Source organism: Pseudorasbora parva, chromosome 19 (genome assembly GCF_024679245.1).
Source record: "Pseudorasbora parva isolate DD20220531a chromosome 19, ASM2467924v1, whole genome shotgun sequence".
Taxonomy (NCBI): domain Eukaryota; kingdom Metazoa; phylum Chordata; class Actinopteri; order Cypriniformes; family Gobionidae; genus Pseudorasbora; species Pseudorasbora parva.
This window is the reverse complement of record NC_090190.1, coordinates 35,174,440-35,199,029: the sequence shown is the minus strand read 5'-3', so window position 1 is coordinate 35,199,029 and position 24,590 is coordinate 35,174,440. Positions and strand designations below refer to the sequence as shown.

General features: G+C 38.3%; 1 protein-coding gene across 3 annotated transcripts in view; it reads right to left on the bottom strand.

The window, feature by feature from the left end:
- Nucleotides 1-24,590, bottom strand: part of pvrl2l (PVR cell adhesion molecule related 2 like) — a 197,728-nt gene that overhangs the window by 98,005 nt on the left and 75,133 nt on the right. For all 3 annotated transcript variants that reach the window (XM_067426582.1, XM_067426583.1, XM_067426585.1), the window contains exons 2-6: nt 19,144-19,253; nt 16,643-16,886; nt 14,001-14,294; nt 12,879-12,996; nt 10,455-10,603 (exon numbers count right to left, since the gene is read on the bottom strand). In XM_067426582.1, the coding sequence (XP_067282683.1) occupies nt 10,455-10,603; nt 12,879-12,996; nt 14,001-14,294; nt 16,643-16,886; nt 19,144-19,253 (915 nt within the window). The remainder of the gene's footprint in view (nt 1-10,454; nt 10,604-12,878; nt 12,997-14,000; nt 14,295-16,642; nt 16,887-19,143; nt 19,254-24,590) is intronic.

The window sequence follows — 24,590 nt, the reverse complement described above, 5'->3', positions numbered from 1 at the left end:
ACAAACACAGACAGATCGCATTTCCTTTGACTTTAAAGGATAGGCTCAAATCTCAGCCGTGGCCTGCGGTGGCCCCTCCTTTCCGGAGTCCCACACGTCCTGTATTGATTTATTGGAGAACTCAGGGCACATGTACGTTCAGCTTACACCAACATCTCTTGCTGTCCTCCTACAGCCTGGGCTAACTGACAGGTGACGTGGTGACCACTAATGGTGCTGCCAAAAGTGATACAGGGAAGTGTCCTACGGGCTGACGGACCAAAGAGTTGAGTTCTACACAAGGTAATTACTTGAAAAACCCTAGAAGTCTTAGTTTAGAGATGCATAAAGTGCGTACATCACTAGGTCATGTGCAACGCTTGCTAGAAAGTGTTAAATCCAACAGATTTCAATGTATAATTGGGCTTTGAGCAGATCCTAATATCCCTATTGTCAGAGACACTTGTTTCCGTGCTAGAACACACACACACGCACACGGGGTTGACGGCTTAAAGAGCGTGGAGCGGTAGAGCTTCTCTGGAGGAGGATGGTATTTCTGACATGTACGTTTCGATCTGTGGCAGGCAATAATCCCAGGGTGCCTATCTTGATTTCTTTTGTCCTGCTAAAGTCACCATGTGCACTGTACATCAAAGAGCCGGGTGTAAGCATGGCTGAGTGGATTACAACACCCGGATAACAAGGAAAAACCTTGCAACCTCGCCAGGTCCTGGGTCAAACACGAGATTTCAAAAAAATGTCAAAAAATGCAAAAACTGGGTTAGGTGATGAATCATAAATCATATGCACACACATATATACGTGTGTGTGTATGTATGTATGTATGTGTATACACATATACATACATACACACACACATAAATACATAAATACATACATATACTCACACACATGTATATTTTACATACATAATTTATGTCCCTATTACTCTTAATTTTTCTGGTTAAATAGACATTACATAAAAAATAGACCAAATACAATTCTATTTTGTATTTTTACACAAACTATACGTAATGTTCTATTTATTAAACCAAGTATAGATTTCACCAAGTTATTGTTTCTACACATTTGTACATTTATTCCAAAATAATTATTTAAATCAGTAACAATTTAAACAATATATTATTTGTGAACTAATGTTCAGCTTTTATTTTTAGTGATGTTTTATTGAGAAATTTCGGGCGCAGCATGTCAGATAATTAAACACAAGTGGAGCACTAATTCAGGCCAAAAAATCGGGCCCTTCTCCGGACAGCACGCCAAATACGCGTAATCTTTACTCTATTTCATTTAATCTAAGTGTGAACTCGTGAAACAGTCAACCGATTTTCATTAACATTGTACACTGGTCACAGACACAAAGGTGTACCTTTAATTTCCCCAAAGCTGATCACTCACAGAAACCTCCCACAATCATCGTGTTTTCAGGCCATTTAAAGTTTGATTTTGAAGTGACAAAGTGGTGAAAGGTTGTTTACTTACTTTTTAATTATTCTCTCATTAGCGCCATCGCCTGAATCCAGAACATGCACGAAAACAGACGCGGGATTTATTGCACAAACCAATCATATCCAACTTAACCGATCATATCCAATCATAGTGCGATGGAGGCATGACATCCCCCTTTAATTGTCAATTACCCCCATCAAACCCACCATATGCTTTTTTTTGGGGGGGAGGGGGTATTTAGGCTCAGGAGAGGCAAGAAAGTCGTATTAAGAGAGAGATATTTGCAATGTTTTATTTTTGTAATATCCATTATTTTCTCATCCGTATTTTTGAGTAGACACTGCCTCCCTTGGAAAAGCCCCTGATACACACATACACACACACACACACATTCCCCACAATGTAATATAAACAAGTACACACACACACACACACACACACACACACACGTTCTCCAAATCAAAACTCACTTTGCGTCATTTGCATCACTACGCTGAAATATTTAATAAAAATATTGCTTTGTTTGTTGTTTAATAAATAAAAAGAATCTTCAAGAGAATGTCGAGTCTGGAGTTATAAATACAAATATTATTAACTGGACTTCTAGTATTTCACTTTTTAGATCGCGTGTTTTGAATCGAATTGGCTGTATGGTTGCAATGACAGCTCCTCTGATTGAGTAAAATATGAACACACTTTTGAATTGAGATATATATTGAATATCATCAAAAGGTTGGAACATATCAAGATCCATTTGTCGGCCAGCTCTTCGTGCAGAGCACAAGTTTATTAGAGAGAAGGTACAGGTAATGACGAATAATGACAGATAACAGGACTGTGGAAGCAGAAGAAATCACTCAGCTAAGCCAGGCTAACTACAGCTAAGCTGTAAAAAATATCCTTTAATGATTTTTCAACAGTTCATTGCATCCGCCATCACATCAGCGTTAGTATCCATGAGAAATTCGTGAAAAATGTGCCATTGTCCCATTTCAGACAGGCTGCTCCTCATAATTCACTCAGAAAAGAAGACTACTCTCCCAAAGAAAATCGAGAGGAGTGATGAGAGTCTGAAAACTAAATGTTTATGAAAAATCACAGCCAGTTCCATCTGGCTAGGCACGGCGTGCATTCAGTTTTTGAACATTAAAGCATCGGTATAAGCGGCGTGGCAGATTCTAAACTCTGACATGTGTACGGAAATGCTGAGAGAGAATGAAGGAGCGGATCAGTAAAAACGCTGCTTTTAAGTAAGCCTCCATTGATTCAGACGCAGAGATGCATCGCTTGATACATCTTTAAAGCCCTCCGAGCTGTACTTCTAGGGTGGATTGCACAAGCGATGCATCAAAAACTTCGCGAAACAGCTTTGATAGTCAATTTATCGTTGTTTAAAAAGAAATGCGATTTTTGTACAACATTTTAATTAAAAGAATGCATAATTAAATCTTGGATTCTAAATGTCTAATAATGTTCATAAATACTTAAATGCTCTTCATGAATCATTAATCCATTGCTTATTTAAGGAAAGCCCAATAAATCATTAGAATCCATCCAGGTCAGAAAGGCAGCCAAAAGCAAGACCCAGAGAAAGCCTCCTTTTTATTCTGTAATTGATCAAAGCAAAGAAAAAGGCAACCCTGGTGAGCCCTCGTGTTTCTGCGGTGAGCTCTAGGGTTTCGGAGAGTCTGTAATGAGCCCTAATGATGGACGGTGTGGGCTAAGAGCCAGGTAATCTTGGCAGCCCACTTTTCTGACATTTCACTTAATGTTAGCCGGGTGATATCTCCTCGCCCTCTCTTTGCCTCTTCCTTTGTCTCGGTTTTCTCTTGCTAAGCCGCGGTGATAAGCTTCATCTAGGTGTCAGTCGACTGAGGTCTTTCCCTCGCCTTATCTTACATGCTGAGTTTCAGACATTGTTTTCACACCGCAAGGCTGAAGACGCCACAGGTAAGAGCGCAAGTGCCAGAACAACTGTTTGATATGATATGAAAGCTCTGAGAGGGGGAATACATCAAATCAGATCGAGTACACAACCACATATTCAGGACCGGAGGAACCAAAAGTCATCATTAAAAGATGAAGTGTGTTTTTAGATGTTTATTCAAAAGTCAACTAGAAGCATGGGCGCTGATCTATGGCCAAGCACCCACGGATAAATATAAAATATTCTCCATTCATTTTATAAAAAAAATAACAATTGAGATTCGGGAACCTCTCTTAATACGGAGATAAAGTTCAACATATGTGTATATCCAACTTTAAAGGTGCCCTAGAATGAGTTTAAACAATATGTTAAATTGTTCTCTGATATCTAAATAGAGGGTATGTGTCTTATTTAAGGGCAAAAATTGTCCAGATTCAGTTTTACAGGTCCATTCACAACCCTATAAATTGTCCCTAGGATGTAATGCTCTGTTTTTGCCTTATTTGGAAGGGTCATGAATATTAATGTTGAGGTCTGCTCTGATTGGCTTATTTCAGCCGCTCAGAGCTCACAGCAGTTCAGTTGTTCAGCGAAGTGGTTTGTGAATCTTGAATGTCCTGACAGAACACAGACCGACTGAATGACACTTTAAACAGAACATTTCTGATGGAGATTGCTAAAATGCAGCCTTATTTAAATCCCCCAAACAGAGCTCTTCTGTGAAAAGAACACGTATACTATCCAATGTTTTACCTAAACATATCCAATCTGGCAACCATATGTACGCGAGCTCTCTCGTGCGTGCGGATGATCCTGAAACACCAATAAACAAGTAAGCTGCATTTTATCAATCTCCATTTGACATGTTCTGCTTAAAGTGTCATTCAGTCTACATTTTAGACATGTCTTTTTTCGTCAAAGATATTGCATGTTTATATAACGTTAGTCACAATGTAGGCTAACGTTACGCAGTGATGTGATGTACTCTGAAATACATGCAAAAACATCATAGGAAACACCATACTTCAGTTCTCAAAAATATAAATATATAACTTATATTTTTACAAAATGAATAGCCTTGTCAAATGACTGTTGTTTTAAGTTCGATCTCTAAGCAACATATCTACGGTATAACATAACTAACATACCCTTTGTCATTAGACACTATTTAGTTTTGTATGGTACTTGGAGTATCCTATTGTTCCTGTACTAGCATCTTGCGTCATCTAGACAATGCTGTCTCTCTAAGAAACTTTCAATTTAATCAGAAATTGTCTAAACAGCTAGTCAATAAGTGGATATTTCACTACTAACTGCTTGCAGGAATTGCCCCTTTCTGCAGTTTAAGACGCTGAGCGAAGCTTGCTTGAAATGGGCCGAACAAACGAACAATTTTGAATTAAATTGTTGTGGTATCCGATTATAAACATCAACCATGACTGTTGACATATGAAAAGTCCTCACGTCTCCTGCACAGCCTGAACATGACACGTGTCAATGAGAGCTGCCGTTTTTGCTATCCTCCAGTGTCTTGTTTACCAGCAGTCACGATGATTCGGCTCCGTTAGTTCCGCCTGACAATAAACCTGTTTGGACAGTTGCAAATGTTGGGGGCGTACATATAAATTATCCCCAATGCTTGCATCATGGCTGGCCTTATGTTGAGAAGCACTTATTTTTCCGTGATGTTTTTCATTCACGAGATTTACATAAGAAGTTGGAGGCAATGGTGTTTGAGACTCAACTTTGGAAGTTGAGTTGTACTGAACTCTTATTATTTCACTATGGCAACGTTAATTGCATTTTTCATTCTAGGGTACCTTTAAAAAAATGTTCTTTAAAATAAGCATTTTTATCAGGCTCCCATGTATAGGTTTCTGCTTAAGTACCGGTACTTCTGAATGAGCTGAGACTGGGCGTTAGTGGGTTTGAAGTGAAAGTATTTCATGAACTTATACCACATGCGGAGAGCATTCACTCAGTATCATTATCTCGTTTTTGACCGAAGTGGCTTTTAAAGGCTTTTGCATCTGAACTCTTCAATTACACAGTTTATCTTTAAGATTAAACCATTGAAGACCTGCACAATTGTGCATTATTTTTAATATCTAGTAATTACAGAACCGGATCTGATGGCTAAGATCGTCAGTGAATGCAGTGGAGTGAAGCAGTCCGCAATCAGCACTGCATGAGCTAATGTTTCGATCCAGAAAATCATTTCACTCTTTCTCTCAATGTCCTTGTTGAAAAGACATGCTTAGAGTTGAAAAGGTTCTTTTTTAGTTCATGTTTGGTGCAGCTCTTCACAATGGACCAGCATAGCCACGCTATTTAACCAGACGGGGAAGAAATAATCGGAAAAGCAGGAAGGTCAAGATTAATTCATATTTTATATCTTGACTCATGAATATTAATTATCCAATGTAATGTCTAGATGTAAAGGAGTTGACAAACAGGCTCTAGCCATAGCAGGATTGTCGCTCTTGTAAATCTTTTGGTCAGTCAAAAAGTTGGTTTATGGGGTTGCCTTCAATCTGTTAACCTTGCACTGCAGCAAAGCAAAACAAAATGATCAAAATATGATAATTATTTTGCAGCTTGCAAGATGGGTCAAAGAGCATGGTCTTTCTGGTAAACGTAGTTGACAAATGATAACTTACTGACCAATGAATTCGTGCATTTAAAACGAAATGGTCTTTTCGGCAGGGACGTGCCTTGAGTGCGGTTTCAAGCTGTACATGCACTAGCATGCATGCATGCAAATGTGCGCCTGTGTCTGTCTGCAAAAACTCAATTGTTGTTTTTTTAAGTGCAGCCACAACCAACCCCAATAAATGGTACCAAGATTCAGCCAAGAATTTAAGCAGCTAAACGGCCTCTCAATTCCCCCAAAAGAGCCTACAATGAAAGCCTTCAGTTTTCTGCATTAGCTGTCTGAAAATGGCTAAGGAGGGGAAAGAAATGAGGAAACACTCCTTCTTGGCAAGCTGCATGATTAGTCTGTTAGCTGGCACAAGCTAAGGTCTCCCCCCTTTCTAGGGCTGGAGGAAAACGGGAAAAGAAAAGGCGAGTGAATTCAACTTCAGGACAATTATGTCTCGGGGATGTTCTTCTTAAAAACAGACCTCCTTCCGTTCTTTTCTCACTTTTTATGCAAAAAACATACAGTACACACACAGGCACACACAAACACAATTCTCTCCAGCTAGGCAGTTGGGCCCACTGGGAACCATTGCAATCTAGCCTCATTCGCGTGTACAGTTTTAGGAGTTGAGGGGTTTAAAATTCCTTTTGCATCAGCACAAGTCTCGACTGCAATCCGCTGAGCTTTGTCATGGTGTGGCATTCGTGTCTGCATTCGTATTAGGCCCTGTTTACACCTGACTTAATGACTTAATTGAAATACACATGGCGCAGTACAATACCAGCACAAACTGTGGCTGGCAAAAATGAAAATTGTGGCTGGATTGTGAACAATTCAAAGTGAATTATCCACTATGTGTTCCCCGTTGGAAAAAAAAACTATTTTAAACCACCCTAAGTGAGTTTTAGTGCTGGTTTTAGCTTGTTTAAAGGGATGCTTTTTCATATTAAACTATGTTATTCCCTTAACTAAAACGATTAGCTTTTCTAAGCGGATTAAAAAGGAGAACTATAATGTATGGCGGAATAGCACTTCTGAGAGAACTTCGACTCGGCGCAGCAAAAAGTCCTGCATGAGGAGGATGTGAGGGAGGATTTTTCAGCCGGGACTTTTTACTGCGCCAAGCCGAAGTACTCACTATTCATGTAACTTTATTTAAATAAGGAAACCGTGGAGGTGTTTGGTTCGCTTCTAACTTGATCTCTGTTTGGTACCATAGTGAATGAACTGGGCTTAGTGGGCTAAGCTAAATGCTATCAGATCGTCACTGCGCGTCAAAGCGATTAAGTGCACGCACTGAGACGAGAGAGGTGTGTATCAACTCGATTTAGTTAAGGGAATAACATAGTTTAATATGAAAAAGCTGTGAAGTATCCCTTTAAACTGCTCTCCACTGGCCAAGGATATAGTCTCAAAGCCTGGTCAAGTCGGTCTAGTTATTATCCCACCCTGCCCAATTGAAAAGTGTCCGAAACCCTTTACAACTATAAAAGCTGACAAACTTAACCAGCCTGGCCAAATTGGGAGACATTAGGCTGAACCAGGTAAGACCAGAAATCTACTTTGAGCTGGTTAATTTTTTTTTTTTTTTTTTTTTTTTTTGAGTAGGGTGTGTATGATTGCTGTCGTACCCCAAAACAGCTTAAACCATGCTGAAGGTTTGCCAGTTTGTGCAAACTATTAGACCAGTCAAACAGAGCAGTCTGGGACCATTTTCAGCTGGTCAGGGTTGGAAATTAGCTAAACTGACCAACTAAACACCAGCTTCTAGGCAAGTTTAAACAAGTTTAGCAAGTCTCCCAGCCGAAAAAACCTATATTTATCTGGTTGGTCTAGCTGATCTCCTACCCTGACCAGCTGAAAAGCGTTCCTTCATGCAGCTAGCATATTTTTCCAATCGATTTTTTAAAACGGCATGAGCGTAACGAGGCTGAACGCTCTGCGTTGTTTGAAGTGGAAGAATTTCATCTTCTGTCACTTTTCACCCAGCCGACCAATCACAAAAATGCTTTGGTCCAGACACGTGATCCAAGTTCTCTCAGATTAAATAGTCTTTGATGATTTGATATGGGTTTAGGATACGGTCAGGGTGGGAGATCATTTTAGACTGACCAGTTAAACACCTGGTTGCCAGGCTGGGAGACCAGCTAGACCATCTAAAACCAGTTAAAACTAGCAAACTCTTTAGGACGGTTTAAACCAGTGTTTCTCAACTGGGGCGCCGTCTGACGAGAGCAGGGGTGCCGTGTAAAAGGTGCCGGCATGCACGTGTTCCGCGGTTCATCTCACATCTGATGATGCACCTATAATATGGACTGTAACTTGAAAATAATGCTTTATGTATGTTTCTGTCGATGGATATACCTGCTGGCTCCTCAGTGATACATTACAACAACGATAATAAAAGTGGCCAAAACGGTCTCTATTAGTAAACTTTGTTTAATGCATGTGAGTGCTGCCGTATGTTTGATGATGAACAGTCGTTTCGCCGCCATCACACGCGTGTAGAGCCAGAAGACACAAATGAGAACTTGCGTGCTGTGAAAAGATCTGTCTCTGTGCACTCATCTGAAAGCGCCCACACGTCTCACAGCGAGCAAATATTGAGTTCTCTTTAAAGTCTTGGGCTTGAATAGAAAAACTCACACAAAAAGTATGAGTGTGATGAGTGTCCAAGCAGACATAGTCTGAATATGCCTGAAGTGAACTTTATACAGTCGAGAAAGACGATGCATAGCCCTGCATTAGGTCTTAAAGGGACAGTAGCCTTTACTGCTGTCTGTTAAATGTCAAACAAAAGATAAGGACATCACTCACTGCTCTCGATTGAATAGCTTTTGTAAGTTTAATAAGGATTAATCTTTAATTTAAACAGTTTTAAAATTTTGTTACTTTACATTTGATTACTTTATTCCATTTCTATACCTAAAAACTAATGTCAGACCTATCTAAAAATCCTGAAAAGCATGAGTTATTTTATCAGTATCTTTGCATGACAGTATTTATTTGTGCTGCTGCTTGTATTTAAGTTTTGTTCGTTATTTGTTATTTTCTTTATTTTTATTTGACAGTAGTCCTTTTTTCCCTGAACATAGCAAATACCAAACCGTACCAAAACAGTAAACCTAAAACCGCGATATAAACCAAACCATGAGCAATCTGTACCATTAAACCCCTAGCTTAACGTATGCGAGGGGGTGCCACAAAATTTAGAACATTTTCAAAGGGTGCCATGACTGAAAAAAGATTGGGAAACACTGGTTTAAACTACTCGTTTTTGAGCAGTGTATTACAGGAAAGTATCAAAAATCACGCATACAGTGGAGTACTTCTCTGCCACAGGCACACTAACAATCTGTCATTATGATAGTACTCATTCATTCCCACTCAAACAACTCATCGGAAATCGCTGGCCTTTCGGCTGTGCGAAACATCACACAAACAACCGGATAATTCACAATGCAGTGGCTTGGCCTCTGTGACAGTCCACTGTTATATAGAGCAACGGTGAACATATCAAGTCAAGGTACGTGAATACTTCAGCGAGGACCAGGCGTCCTCATGACTGAGATAAAACTCTCCCCTATAATACTGTTGTGAAAAGGGAAAAAAACATTAGAACAACATCCCACACTTTCTCGCAACAGTGCGCCTACAAAGAGCCTTTGTTCTCCCACAAGACAATTGAAATTTCCAAAAGGATTCCCACGGATTCTAAATGCGGCTCTTGCGCTTGCCTTGGCATGAGAAAGTGCCAAAAGCACAGTGGCTCGCGGGCCTACACGCGTCCATTTAGTGAAGCAGCCACTCCATAGCTGATCGTCAACGGCTAACGTTTTAAGAAATGGAACATCAAGACAGCGCTGTGCATAAATGCGTACACAAAATGTGTGCGAGTGTGCGACAAAGCTGTAGGAAAAGAAAGAAAAGCATGCACAGGAATAAGGAGGAAAAGAACAATAGAATTTTTTTTTCTATTAAGAGAGGTTAAACAAAGATACAACAGTACTTTGTTGTTAGGTATGGTGAAGAGGGAAAGAAAACAAGTGAAAGGAAGAAATAAAAAGCAACCCGGCAAACTGGCTCACACCAAGTGACTTCACATAGTACAAAGACTTCTGGAGAAAATCCCACAAAATTAGGTTAGGCAGACCAACTAGAAACCCAACCACCAAGTAAGAATCCCAACCACCGTATGTCTGGCTTTTGAAGCACACCCACATGAGAGAAGTGTACATGAATACCAAAATGTATCTGTATGTAGTAAGGAGAAACCCTTTTCCCACATTTTGTGTCCTTCTACATGCGAGGGAGGTGGCGTGCAACACCGTGCCCTATCCAGGCATGAAATGCTTTAGCTCACTGCGCCTGGTTAGGATACTGTACTTGAGCACAGACCTGTGAGTGCATGTGTCATTCCTGCATTGCACTCACCGATGACCGTAGCGGAAAGCTCTTTCTTGCCAGAACCCAGACTGTTCTTCACCTCGCACACGAAAGTGGTGTTCACCGTCTCGTCCACCTTCCTCACCAGCAGCCGGTTCTGATCCACCCGTACCGAAGGCGGCAGCTGACCCGACGCACTGCGGAAACATCAGAAAACTGCATTTCTAGCTAGTCTTTGATAGCATGTCGTTTTTTTCACATCTTGTTAAACATATTTTGAGACATTAACTGATTGCAAAACATTGATTGCATGTTTTTTTTGCTTTTGTGTGCTTAAAGTGACACTTTAATGCACACTATTATAATTAGGCCTACTCCGTTCGGAAATGTGCCAAATAAATCTGTATGGGTTGCAAATTTGTCAACTAACTTGAAACTTTGCAATCAAACGGTGACATCAAAGTGTCAACCAATAAGTCTTGCTAATAAATGCTGTTTCTCGATCTGTATCGATTCATGTTCTCTTTTGTTTTGGTGAGAAAATGAAATTGAAGCAGTGAAGCGTTAATAGGCTGTTGTTGTTTTATACCGCAGGCAGAGATGCTTCCTCAATTCAGAGCCAATTAGCCTGTGGCTGTTGTTAGCAGCGAATCTGCCATATTTGACTCCGTTTCAGTCATGTTGGAGATGGAGCAACAGCACATAAACATAAATATGAAATATGGATTCTCTTCAGACTAAATAAATACTAATGCTAATAAAAACAAATTAAATCAAAAGTTGTTTCTTTCTGTTCAGAGTAAATTCTGTAATAATTCAGTCGCCCTGGTGTTGTTCTAAGCTGAATGCTTTTTTCTTCTGTGGAAGGAGATACTTAACAGAATGCCTAATCAATTATTTTATATATATATATATATATATATATATATATATATATATATATATATATATATATATATATATATATATATGGGCTGTCAATCAATATCAATTAAAATATTGAATCGCATGATTGTAGTGAGTTAACTTGAGATTAATCGCAACTTATTTACGCATTGTTTTTCAGTTGTATATATATCTTAAATTAATATGTTTCAAGTTTTTAATACTCTAATCAACATGGGTATGGACAAATATGCATGCTTTATGCATATTTTGTAATGCTAAATGTACAGTGCACGTTTATTATTAGTGAAACCACACTCAACAGAGCATGAAGACTAGACATGTATCAAAGAACATTGATGTTTTTCAAAGAACTTGTTCATGTTTCTTAAGCCTAAGCTTAACAATTCAGAATAAGCAGTGATTTCTCTCATTTTAAGAATAGAAATAAAAGGAGTTTTACACTGGCAGTTTAGTTCAGAACGTGGCACAGTTCGCATGAAAAATTGGTAATGTGAAAGCTGTCATGCGGAGCTGGGAGCGCACCAGTACCACACATTATACCTGGAGGAGGTTGTAACGAGTAGGAATATAGTGCGGCCCCTTTAAGAGATGCGCGTCCCCTATTGAACTGACAGTATTTTGTGTGGGCGTGTGTATACGCCGAACTGTGCCGCGATTCAAGCAAACAGTGTGAGAAACACTGACCCGGGAGCACTCTTGTTCAGAAAAGTAACCTGCGTATTCGTTTTAGCCGACTGTAATGTATTTAGTTCATGTACTGTAAGCGGTGATGGTGTTAATGATTTACCTCAGACATGAGCGAGAGTGAGCTTCAGTGCATCGCACTCGGACTACAGAGAATGTGCTCAATGTAAAAACGCACTTTTCTTTCGACCTGGAGTCTAATAAAAGTTAAGCAGAAAATATGTTAGCTTATGTAGGCTATAACTGCACTTGTTTCAGAATAGTAATGTTATTGTTAACCCTTTTGTTTCCCTATTAATGTTTGCTGCTGCATCCTTTACTATGGCTGATCTCAATTTCTCCAACTACGGGCTAGGTCATGGATTAAACACAAAATGTGCGCTGCGTTAATCGTGCGTTAATAAAATTAGTGCCATTAAAATGAATTTGCGTTAACGCATTTTTAAAATATACATAGCGTATATACATATACACACACACGCACACATACATATACGCCACATAGTGTACATTTGACGCCATTAGTGTACATGCAGCTGTTGTACATAGTGCTGTATTTGAGGTAAAAAATTATATAAATACTGTTCCGTCCTTACACAAACCAACCTTTTCATGTCTTAAGCCATCAATGTGTCATCACGAGCCACAGGGTTTAATTTGAAGTTGTTTGTGCATGTTTTTTTTTTACTCTCATAGAATTACACCCCATTGACATGCATTTTATGACTGACACTGTTGGAGTTAAAAAATCTTCATTTGTGTTCTACTGAAGAAACAAACACACCTACATCTTGGATGCCCTGGGGGTAAGCAAATAAACATCACATTTTCATCTTTTGGGTAAACTATCCCTTTAAAGTTTATTATGAAGGAACTCACGCTGTCCAGGTAACATCAGTGGGTTCTGGGTTGGCGTCAGCCTGGCAGATCAAAACAGCATCAGTTCGACCCATATACCAGTTATTGTCATATCCTTCTATTGTCACAGTGGGTGGGTCTAGAATGTGAGATAGAGAGAGAAAGACATTCATCTGTAAATCCTCTATTGAAAAAGCAGTTCAAAGGCTGGTTATCTGCCGTTCAGGCGTGTGCTGAAGGTGCACTGCCCTATAGACTCTCAAAGGACTTTGACACGCTGGAGAAATGCAGAATTAAAGTGCAAGAGGTGAGGATGTTCCAACAGGGGCGTTTATAAAAAGAAATTGTGAAGTTGCAAATCTCTGACATCCTTAAACATTCCAGCTCAGCTATGCAAACACAGACACCTCAAACACTCTGTAAATAGCTTTGATGAAAAAAATGCGAACAATGTGTTGAGGCAAGACATGTGAGGCAGAGGCGAAGATGCTTAAATGCATTTTTTGATGAAAAGAAGACTGGGTGAGGGAGAAAAGGTGTTATAAGCAAATGATATGGGACGGATTATGAGTTCATGTGTGTGTCACAGAGAACACACTTCTTTAAAGGATTAGCTCGGCCGGAAAGCGAAATTCTGTCCTCGTTTAACAACTTTCACGTCGATCCGAAACCACATGATGTTCTTTCTTCCGTGAGACACAAAAAGAGAACTTTTGAATAATCAGCTGGTTGGCTTTTCTTTTCAGTTACAGTGAATGGGAACTAAAGCTTTCAAGCTTTAAAAAAGGACACAAAAGCACTGTAACTTTCATGAAAGTCTTCTAAAGTTATAAAATAGCTTTGCGTGAGGAACAAACCAAAACAGAAGTTTTTATTTATTGATAATCTAATAAAAAATGGAAGCTTTGATATGAAAACAATCAGATTTTTAGAAATGTTTAGTATTGTTCATTGCCATCTTATGGAATCATTTAATAGTGATTTTGACAGCCCCATTTATTTTCATGTAATTTGAAAAAAGTCTTTTTTTGGTGTTCAACAGAAGAAAGAAAAGTCATATGGATACAGTGAGCAAATAATGACATATTTTTCATTTCGGTTGAACTATTTCTTGCTCTGTGTGAGTTTGTGTATGAATCTTACACTCCACCACCAGCTTCAATGGGAAGGCTTTCGGCTCATTCTGCGTCCTCTGATTGACCAAGCAGGTGATGTCTTTTCCGTTTTCAGCAGGTGTCGGAACCATCCGATACTCGCTCTTCACAGTCACTGTGCCGTCCAACTCGGGCACTGATGTGTGGTTATAGCGGCCGGCAATAGTTGTAATCCAAGAGATTGTTGCCTCTGGTTTTCCTTGGGCTGCCTCACAACGTGCCACGACAACCTCAGAAGAGCCGGCTTGCACTGGGATGGCGGTAGCTGAGTTTTTGGGTTTAGCTGATTGAGGAAAAAAAAAAAAGATTTAAAAGAGGTTACAACATGACTTTGGATTTCAACAGCCTTTTTTATTAATCGAGTGGCTCTTGAGCTAAAAAACATGCAGCAAAGCAACACAGCACTCAGACGTGTCATTGACTCGTATTAATGGGATAACATATGGTCAGATGATCATTTTGAAAATGAATGTCGACAGGGTGTTTTAAACATTCAAACAGGGCCACGCTTATTAAAACAGCTGCTCACCAAATAAAATAGAAAAATGTAATATCGATTACATAAGAAGAAAGAGTGCTAGTTTCATGTCTCTTGTATCACTCCGTGCTCAGTTATGTAGGAAACTGGAAGCCTGGGACAATCTAGGACGGTCAATTATATAGGTCATTACATGAAATCTTTTAAAATCACAGAACTGAGTGGAATCATGCATATCAGAGAAATGAGTAATAATGTCTGATAGGGGTTTTTCAGTGCTGATGGCCAAGGATGAGCTCAAACATTAAAGATAAATGGTGGAAACCACATGTAAAACGGATTGTTTGATTATTATTATTATTATTATTATTATTATTATTATTATTATTATTATTATAGTCGTTGTTTGTTCATTCATTTATCATTTCATGAAAGCAAAGTAGACACTTTCTGAAATTCACTGAATTATTATAAAAGATAATTTATCGATTTAATAAAGTAAATTGCTGAAATTAAATAATCACACTATGTGGCATTTTGCATGTTTCAATTAAAAAGTATATGCATGCAAATATTGTTTTTTATTATAAATTGTAAGGTATGTATATAATATTAGCAACAAGACAATTTTGAGATGATCTAATATTTAATTATATTAGATACTAATGTAGGCATTTATTAATGTAGATATTAATGTTGGCTTAATAATGTAGAAATATATACTGCAATACTGGAAAATCTTTTACACAATTTTGTCTTAATTCACTAAAATTAATATAATTATACATTTAATGAAAGCAATTTGGACAGAATAGCTCAAATTAAATTAAATATTCACTCTGTGAAATGAATCTTAAAATGTTTCAAATTTAAAATGCTGATCTTTTATTGATGCGTACAAGACTATATATACACAGTTTTTAGTGCTGTCAAATAGATGAATCGTGATTAATCGCATGCCAAAATAAAAGTTTGTTTACATAATATGTGTGTGTACTGTGAATAATTATTATGTACATATAAATACACACAAACACACACACACACACACACACGCACACACACACACACACACACACACACACACACACATGCATGCATATTTAAGAAAAATGTGTTACATTTATATATAAAATATTTATACATTATATTTTTGTATAACCTATGATACTTTTTTCAGGATTCTTTGATGAATAGAATGTGTTAAAAGAACAGCATTTATTTATTTATTTTAATCTTTTGTTATAATATACACTACAGTTCAAAAGTTTGGGGTGATTAATTTTTTATTTTATTTAAGAAATTAATACATTTATTCAGTAAGTATATGTAAATGTGCAGAATCTGTAGCTGTATGTGAATACTTTTTTTTCCTTTTCTTTTTTAAATTAGCCGAACACATTTAAAAGCAAGTGGTTGACAACATGTTAATGTTCTACTTGCTTTAGCCAGGGCTAAACAGTGAAAGACAAACCGAGCGAGACGCTTGAACACGTCCAACATGGATAAACGGGAAGCACTGATTCATGGCATCACTCTGTCTCTGATGATAGCATTAGCTTAGTCATTCAAATGATGAATCAGGCTAATGGGTGACATTAGTGTTAAAGCAGACAGCAGAAATGCTACTGTGGGTAAAGTTAATGTAGTTTAGAACGACTCTGTGTCTGTGCTTTCCTAACTACGCCCAGAGTAGTTTCTGCAGTCGGAGCATCAGCCTCGAGATATGTTGTTTAGGCGGATATTTAACGAACATTTAAAAACATACTTGGTAGAGTTTTGTTGGCAATATAAAATTGTAAATATTCCTTTTATTTTAATGCGCTAATTATTTGGCCATTAAAGTCCCTAAAGACTGTCCCAGCAGGCTAATTTCACGCTCCCTGCTCATGTCAAGACTTGAGAGTGTGAGACGAGAGCTGTTTTACAAGCATCTCTGATTTTAACCAAAAGGCCAAAAATAGCGGTGGGAAAGTTCTTTTAAGTCGTATTAAATAATTGGTTGAACACTAATTCAATTATATGTTTGTGTCATCACTTGGCATGGAATTTCATTTTTAAAAAAAGAGTAGTAAAATTGTTATACTTGAGTCTATCTTGTTTGCAGGAAGCACTGAAGCAGGCCTATAAATAAACCCAAGTGAGTTACTTACCCAGCATGATAAGAGTGGTCGTTCCCTGCTCGTTTCCACTGGGGTAAGTTGCGTACTCACAGATGTACCTGCCGGCATCAGCCATCCTCAGTTTGTCGATCCTAATGGATGGGTTCTCCAGGGAGCCCTGTGTGAACTGAACTCGGCCTTCAAAGTCTTTATTAGGGAAACTGGCTCCATATTGGGGGTGGAATACAGCAATGTTGTGCCTGTCACCTTCCACGCGCTCAAACATCCAGGAAACCTACAAACCAGAAAGAAATAGGGAATTAATCCTTGCACGGCACTGCTTTAACATACAGCATGCTGCCGGCCATCTGCTTGCTGTTTAATCTCAGGACTTAACCATATGGATGGCGATAACGTTGGACAACTGGGCCTCTGCTGAACTATCACTATATCTTACATTTGTATAACACGTACAGTTGTTGGATGGATGGACAATAATTAATATTCATGTATGCACCGAAAATTATGTTGTTGTAAATTATTCATTGAAATATGCACTAAGGTATCATTATCAAGCAGACAGACATAGATTTTATCGAAACTGTGATAATGACTGACTTCTGATAGCATCATTCTAAATTGATGCTTTCAAGGTTATAATTTTTTTTTATATAAACACTGATCAGGCATAACATTATGACCTTATATTGTGTTGGACCTCCTTTTGCTGCCAAAACAGCCCTACCCCTCGAGGCATGGACTCCACTAGACCCCTGAAGGTGTGCCGTGGTATCTGTCACCAAAATGTTAGCAGCAGAACTTTAAGTCCTGTAAGTTGTGAGGTGGGGCCTCCATGGATCGGACTTGTTTGTTCAGCACATCCCACAGATGCTCGATTGGATTGAGATCTGGGGAATTTGGAGGCCAAGTCAACACCTCAAACTCGTTGTGCTCCTAAAACCATTTTTGCTTTGTGGCAGGGCGCATTATTCTGCTGAAAGAGGCCACAGCCACCAGGGATACCAGTTCCATGAAAGGGTTACATGTTCTGCAACAATGCTTAGGTAGGTGGTACGTGTCAAAGTAACATCCACATGGATGGCAGGACTCAAGGTTTCCCAGCAGAACATTGCCCAAAGCATCACACTGCCTCCGCCGGTTTGTCTTCTTCCCATTGTGCATCCTGGGGCCATGTGTTCCCCAGGTAAGTGACGCACACACACCGGCCATCCACGTGATGTAAAAGAAAACGTGATTCATCAGACCAGGCCACCTTCCATTGCACCGTGGTCCAGTTCTGATGCTCACATGCCCACTGTTGGTGCATTCAGCAGTGGACAGGGGTCATCATGGGCACCCTGACTGGTCTGCGGCTATGCAGCCCCATACACAACAAACTGTGATGCACTGTGTGTTCTGACACCTTTCTATCAGAACCAGCATTAACTTGAGCAATTTGAGCTACAGCAGCTCACCATCAATGTGTGTGTGTGTGTGTGTGTGTGTGTGCGTGCGTGTGTATTTGTGTGTGTATTTTATTAAAACATGATAATTCAGGATCATTTTGAAAAAAACAAAATAAAATTGTTATCTCATTGGCAAAAAGTATCCCAATTTACCCCCATTTCCCCTGTATATATGGCGAGGGCATCAAATGCCTAATTTTTGACCCTTGAAACCAATCAAACTAATCTTGTCTATCTTTATTTGATCATTTTTTTAAATCAGTGAAGCAATAATAGTAATGATTTAAAACAACTGTTTTCTATTTAATTATTTTAAATGATTTCTGATGCAAAGCTGCATTTTCAGCATCATTACTCCAGTCGTTCAGTCACATGATCCTTCAGAAATCATTCAAATATTCTGATATGCTGCTCAAGAAAGATTCCTTATTATTATCAATGTTGAAAACAGTTGTGCTCCTTCATATTTTTGTGGAAACTATGATACATTTCTCAGGATTCTTTGATAAACAAAAGTTGGAAAGAACAGCTTTTATTTTAAAATAAAATCTTTACTGTCACTTCTAATCAATATAATGCACAAATCAATTTTATTAAAGAGAATCGTACTGTGTATTTTGTGTGTGTGTGTGTGTGTGTGTGTGTTCACAGTATTCCCTACACTGCGAGGATTAAATGTCTCAAGACATAATTAGATATTAATACCAGAATTGTTTTGTACTTGTTGGGACATCATCTGTATGATTTAAATCATACAGATTTTTTTTTTTTTAAATGTAAAAATGCAGAATTTTTTTTTCAGTAAGGGTTGTGTTTCGGTTTGCGTGATGATAGTTTGCACAGCGTACAAATCTTTAAAGTCAGCATAAAACATGAAATGGAAAGTCACCATAAAACATGAAAACCCAACAGTAGAACTTTTTGTTGAAAAACAGGAACCCCAACAGGATCATTTGGAAGACAAAATTAATTAAGTCATCTCAATGGCAAAAAGTATCCCAATTTACCTTCACCCAAAGTATATATGGTGACGGCATCAAATACTTTATTTTTGACTTTGAACTTATCAAACTAATCCTGTCTCACCTGTGTGAGTTTGGTGGTTCCGCTGTTGGTGAACTCACAGCGCAGATTGACAGACCCATTTGGATATGAAGTGACCTCATATTCTACTCGAACACGCTGACTCCAGACCGCTGCAAAAGAGGAAAGAGCGAAACATTAGAACGTTCCAGTATCATAGCCATTCATTACATTTCAAAAATGAAACCCAGACATCAGGCTAATATGAAACACGCCAAAGTGATGGTTGTAATCCTGGGCCTGAGCTTCCTCTGAGAAAAAGTGCCGTCTCAGACTGATTAGAGCTCAGTGGCTTCATTTCCATCGACTGAATGTGCAGACTGTCTCAGCATGAGACTTATCCCGCTTTGATTGCCCATAATTAAAGAAAAAAAACTTGAGCTTTCTCATCATCGTAGCATCAATCTACACGATCACGGATATGGATCAGAGCTTGTTTGAACAAATGCATCGGGATGAGAAAAATTATTTAAAATCAATTTGAAACGTTTACAGCTTTTTATTTCTATCATGCAACATATTCACAAGTTTAAACATTTTTAAATAAACAAAAAGTAGGGATGCGCTTGCTTTCATCCATCAATAACTGATTGGATAATTTCTTTAGAATAATGTGCACTTATGAATAAATCATAATAACACCAGGAACATGTACGCAAATAAACGTGCCAAAAGGAGATCTTGGCAGCAATGGCAAAGATGATTCATTTTTGGTTCCCTGAAAAAAACTGCAAGTCAACTGATTTTAAAATTTTCTTCACACTAAGACAAAAAAAGGTTATTTTAATAATCTGAAGAACTTTTATCCACAATAAAGAACCTTTTGTGCTATGGAAAATTCCATAGTAGGTAAAAGTTCATGGAACCATTGACCTTTATTTTTTAGAGTATATTCATCTTTCACTGCCAGCATTTTTTTTTTTTAAAGAAAAATTGTTAGCCAGAAAATGCAGTATATCAAAAGAAAGAACAGAGCCTCTGCTGTTAAAAAAAAAACTATTTTATTCTAGCTTCATGCATTCTTTTTTTTAACAGCACTTGAATGTGGGTATGTTTCATAAAAAAGCAACATTTTGATTTTAAAAAAAGGCCAATAGAAGAGAGCGTATTCTAGGGAAAAGTGTAAAGTGAAGGTGCTCTCTGGTCTAGGTTCTTTGTTTTGAACAAAAGGCAAAGAAAAATCACATTTTTGCCAAAGACTACACCTGGATCGTATTTAGAATGATTATCAAAACATGAAGAAGATGAAGTCCTTCAACACCCCCAACGCTTCACAGTCCTATTCTTCTTCCTGGTCGACATTTCATTCTGTAATGTAAAGCTTTTTTGATTTATATGGCGTTTAATGTTAAATGATTGCGTAAGCTTACATGGTTGTTCACTAGTTTCTGCTTCTTCTTCGCCTGTGTTTTGATCTGGAGATTCTGTACTCTCTTTTAGAAGTTGCATAATAGCGCACCCTACCATATAAACACTAAAAAAACATGGATTGCTGGAAAACTGTATCAATGGTGATAGGGTTGTGTAACAGAAACACAGCAGTATTGTGTAACAGAAAATTCTGTCAATAGCGGAAATGCGGTGTGTCAGAAATGACGTAAAATTCCGTCAATGGCAGGGAACGAGTAATTCAAGTAAAGGTTGTTTGCTCTAGGATAGCTTTTTACTCTATACACCCATAGCAATCTCAAATTTTTGGGGGGAGAAAACAATTTAGATTTTAATTATATGTTCAAAGGCCTCATATTATTATGAACAGAATTGTAATTGTTTTTTGCTTGTGTGCAATATAATTAGTCTTAACATTCTCAGCATCACCGACTAACACATCTCTCAGCAAATAACAGATGGATTCTGCAAACTGAAAATTGCATTACACACTTGACTTGTAAGTAATTAAGCGCGTAAACAATTATAAAATCACCATTAAAATAACATTTATGATGCTTTTAAAACTATTATGTCCTTGAACATAACAATGAAATGATCAAAACTTTATAATAGGAGGTTAAAGCCTATAGAAGAAAATGACAACTTCACATTTATCAGTGCTACAAAAACAAACCTGTGATTCTGTAACCCGATATCAGATGTTCTACTGTCTACCTCACACGGATGGTAAACTGATTCTGTATTTCAGTGACAATCATAGCACTTTCAAAGCACTTTCCTTCTGCTTTTGAACATTTTGACCCAGTGGGCCATGATCCCAGACGGGGATCTTTGTGTCTGCACAGCATTCACTTATGGAAGATTGCAAAGTTCAAGGTTTTCAAAACTCAGTAGCTTTCTCTCTGCTTTCACATTCTCTCACCCTGCCGTATACAAAGGCCGGTTAAAATAAACAACCCGTGTTTTGACTCGGGTAGTCCGCGGACTCCAGCGAGCTCCTGTGGAGACAGAAGCGAGAGACGTCCAGCTCAGAGCTCTAGGAGTCAAAGGCCAGCCGACAGCATGAGAGCTGCTTCATATATATACTGATGGAATAAGGAATGCCTCAATGCTCACAAACACACACACATTCACAAAGCAGCTGCATCTGACAACCAAAAGAAACACAAGCACACTCAAACACTACAGACAGACCACGAATCCCATGCACTGCAGAAAGGATGAAATCCATCAAGTACAGGGCCGTGGCCACACAGAATGATACATAAACAGAGCTTGATTCTATTATAGAAACGCACAGTCTCCTCTCATCCCACACCCCTTCACCACACTGAAAAGATCCAACTCGGTTTATGTTCCTCAAAGGCATTAAATCGACTTGACCTCCAGTTCGCAAACCTCCTATAAATCAGATCTGTTACCTAACACCGACTGTAATGTGTGTGTATTAAAAACCCTTAGGCGTAATGCCTTAAGCTTGTTTTCATGCATGATTGTGTCAAAACACAATTTATATTGCAATGTAACATGCCAAGTCAAGTAAAATACTGCCATGGCAGTGCAACGGTTTGAAGAAAATCTTGCTGAACAGCTTTAAGTTAGTTATTACAATGACATGTTAATGACACTTGAAGGCAACTCCTTTACACAGCCATTAAGCATTCTAATGATGTTTACATCTTTCACAATAATGTGATAATGCTTATTAAACCAGATACAAACTTAACCATCAACCATTCAGAAAAACAGCCATAAAGCAGTATTTATGTCCACTATGTCGCACCCCTTGTGGCAAGGCTGAGAACGCAATGCAGTGCCACATCTGCAGAACTCGCACGACTAAAAGTTGCACTCATAGACTTTTGTAGAGTATGTTTTAGAAAATAGTGCATAGAATGACGATGCATTGCACATTTATATTGCTAAAAATGCATTTTTCAAATAAATGCTAACATTGTCAAAGAAAAACTGCTAATAATAAGAAACGTTTCTAGAGCAGCAAATCAGAATGATTTCTGAAGGATCATGTGACACTGAAGACTGGAGTAATGAAGCTAAAAAATTCAGCTTTGCATCACAGGAATAAATTACATTTTAAAATACATCTACAGTTGCTGTTCAATTTTGAAGTACCATTAACTCGGCTGTATAAGTAATGTAAACTTAAATTAGTTGAATCTTGTATATCTTAATAAAAAAGGTTAAATGCTTAACATACATTTTACAGTGTATGGTTCCTGTGAAAAACCTTTAACATTTATGGAAACTTTCCATTCAACAAAAATTAATTAATGATTAAAATAATTATTTTAAGAACCGTTGAGTGTTGACTGAAAGTTTCTTTGGGTAGACCAAAATTATTCATGGCATCACAAAAAAAAAGAAAAAAAAAGAAGAATATATATATGTTTACATGTTTACAGCCAAAAATTGTGGTTTTTGTCTATACCAAGCCCAGTATCCCTCTCAGATACTGAAGCTTTCGCGCCTCGATCGCCCCCCGGTGTCTGGTCCCAGTATAGCCGCCCCTCTGTGTTTTCTAATGGACGCGAGGCAAACTGAACAATAAAATTACACTTCAAATATTTTTTCGCCAAAGTTAGTTTATATCATTGAAGGCAGTTATCATCACGATGATTTCATTTCAAGTGTTCGTTTTTAAAATAAGTTTAGTTTTAGTTAGTTATCTGATGCTTTAAAAACAGGGGGGGGGGTGAAGTTGTCACTGAGGCACTAACAGACATTTTTAAGAATTTGTGGGAGCAGATTGGAGCTTTAGCTTTAATTTCTATATTTCCATAACTGTATATTTCACACAACATAATGAATTGTTCTGCATCTGTGAGAGTGTGGGCGGGCTTTTGATATCGCGACTGTACTTCCTGCTCTCTACTGTGCAACTCCGGTCCCGAAATCGCTACTGCACAGACTCGGTCCCAAGATGTCAGCGCCGTGCAGGCCGCCTGAAAGCTTCAAATCTGGCAAGCGGAAACGGATGATGTCGAGTCGTCCATATTTTTTTATAAATATTACAAAAAATATTTATAATATTTATAACTCATTCATTTACATTATATAAAACCTTAAAGTTCTGCATAATTAAGGGCGTGGCCACTTTGAGTGACAGGTGGATAGCCATTTGTCTGCTGTTAGTCATCACGTCAAAGCGCTTAGTTTCTGGATATAGTTTCTATATACAGACATTTTAAAGTTGTATATGCAATCTTGGTATAAGACCATATTGAGTAATATCTTCTGTCAGATAAGTCATTTCCCTCTTCGTTTTTTTAAGTACTTCTATTTTTAAATACTTTAATTTCCATCTAAACCTTCCAGTCTCGTTTCACTTTAAACAATTTCTGCTGCAGCAGTGTCTTTATGTGTTTGGCAAATAATCTTTGACTAATGTATTTGCTCTGGGTATTTACATTTAAGTTCCAATTAACATGTCATTCAATAAAGGATAGAGGTATGCGAACGCATGCACGTAACAAAGTGTGCTCAGTGCATGTCCGTATCCAGGGCTCTAATGTCAGGAAGTGTGTGTTTTCATTATACGAGGAGCTGCGTGTGACTCAATGTAGCAGCATTCCCCCTGAAGCTACACAATGGCCTGTCAGACCAGCTCCGCGGTATAAGAAACAGAAACACAAAGCATTTATTCACTCACCTCGCTCTCTTTACCTCTCTCTCTCTCTCGCTCGGCTCGGCTCCTCTTTTGTTTCCTTCTATCTTTGGCTCATAACTCTATTTCCCTCTCTTCCTCAGTACACATCAACAAATGAGTCATCGGGTGGAATGTAGTTGTACGATGTTTTAGTCATTCGTTTTTCATAGGGTCAATGAAAGAACGCCATGGGTTCAAAAAGAAGGAAAAAATGAGAACAATAAAGTAAAGAACCAACATGGATCAAATATCCGTCTCATTTGCATTCATACCCAGCATGCTTTACCCCCTCCCTTTGTGTTCAAGTGTTTCTGTTCATATTCCTGTACTACTGATCTACTATTTGCACTGGTTTTAATACCTCTGAAACAGTCAGGGTGTCTGTGGACTG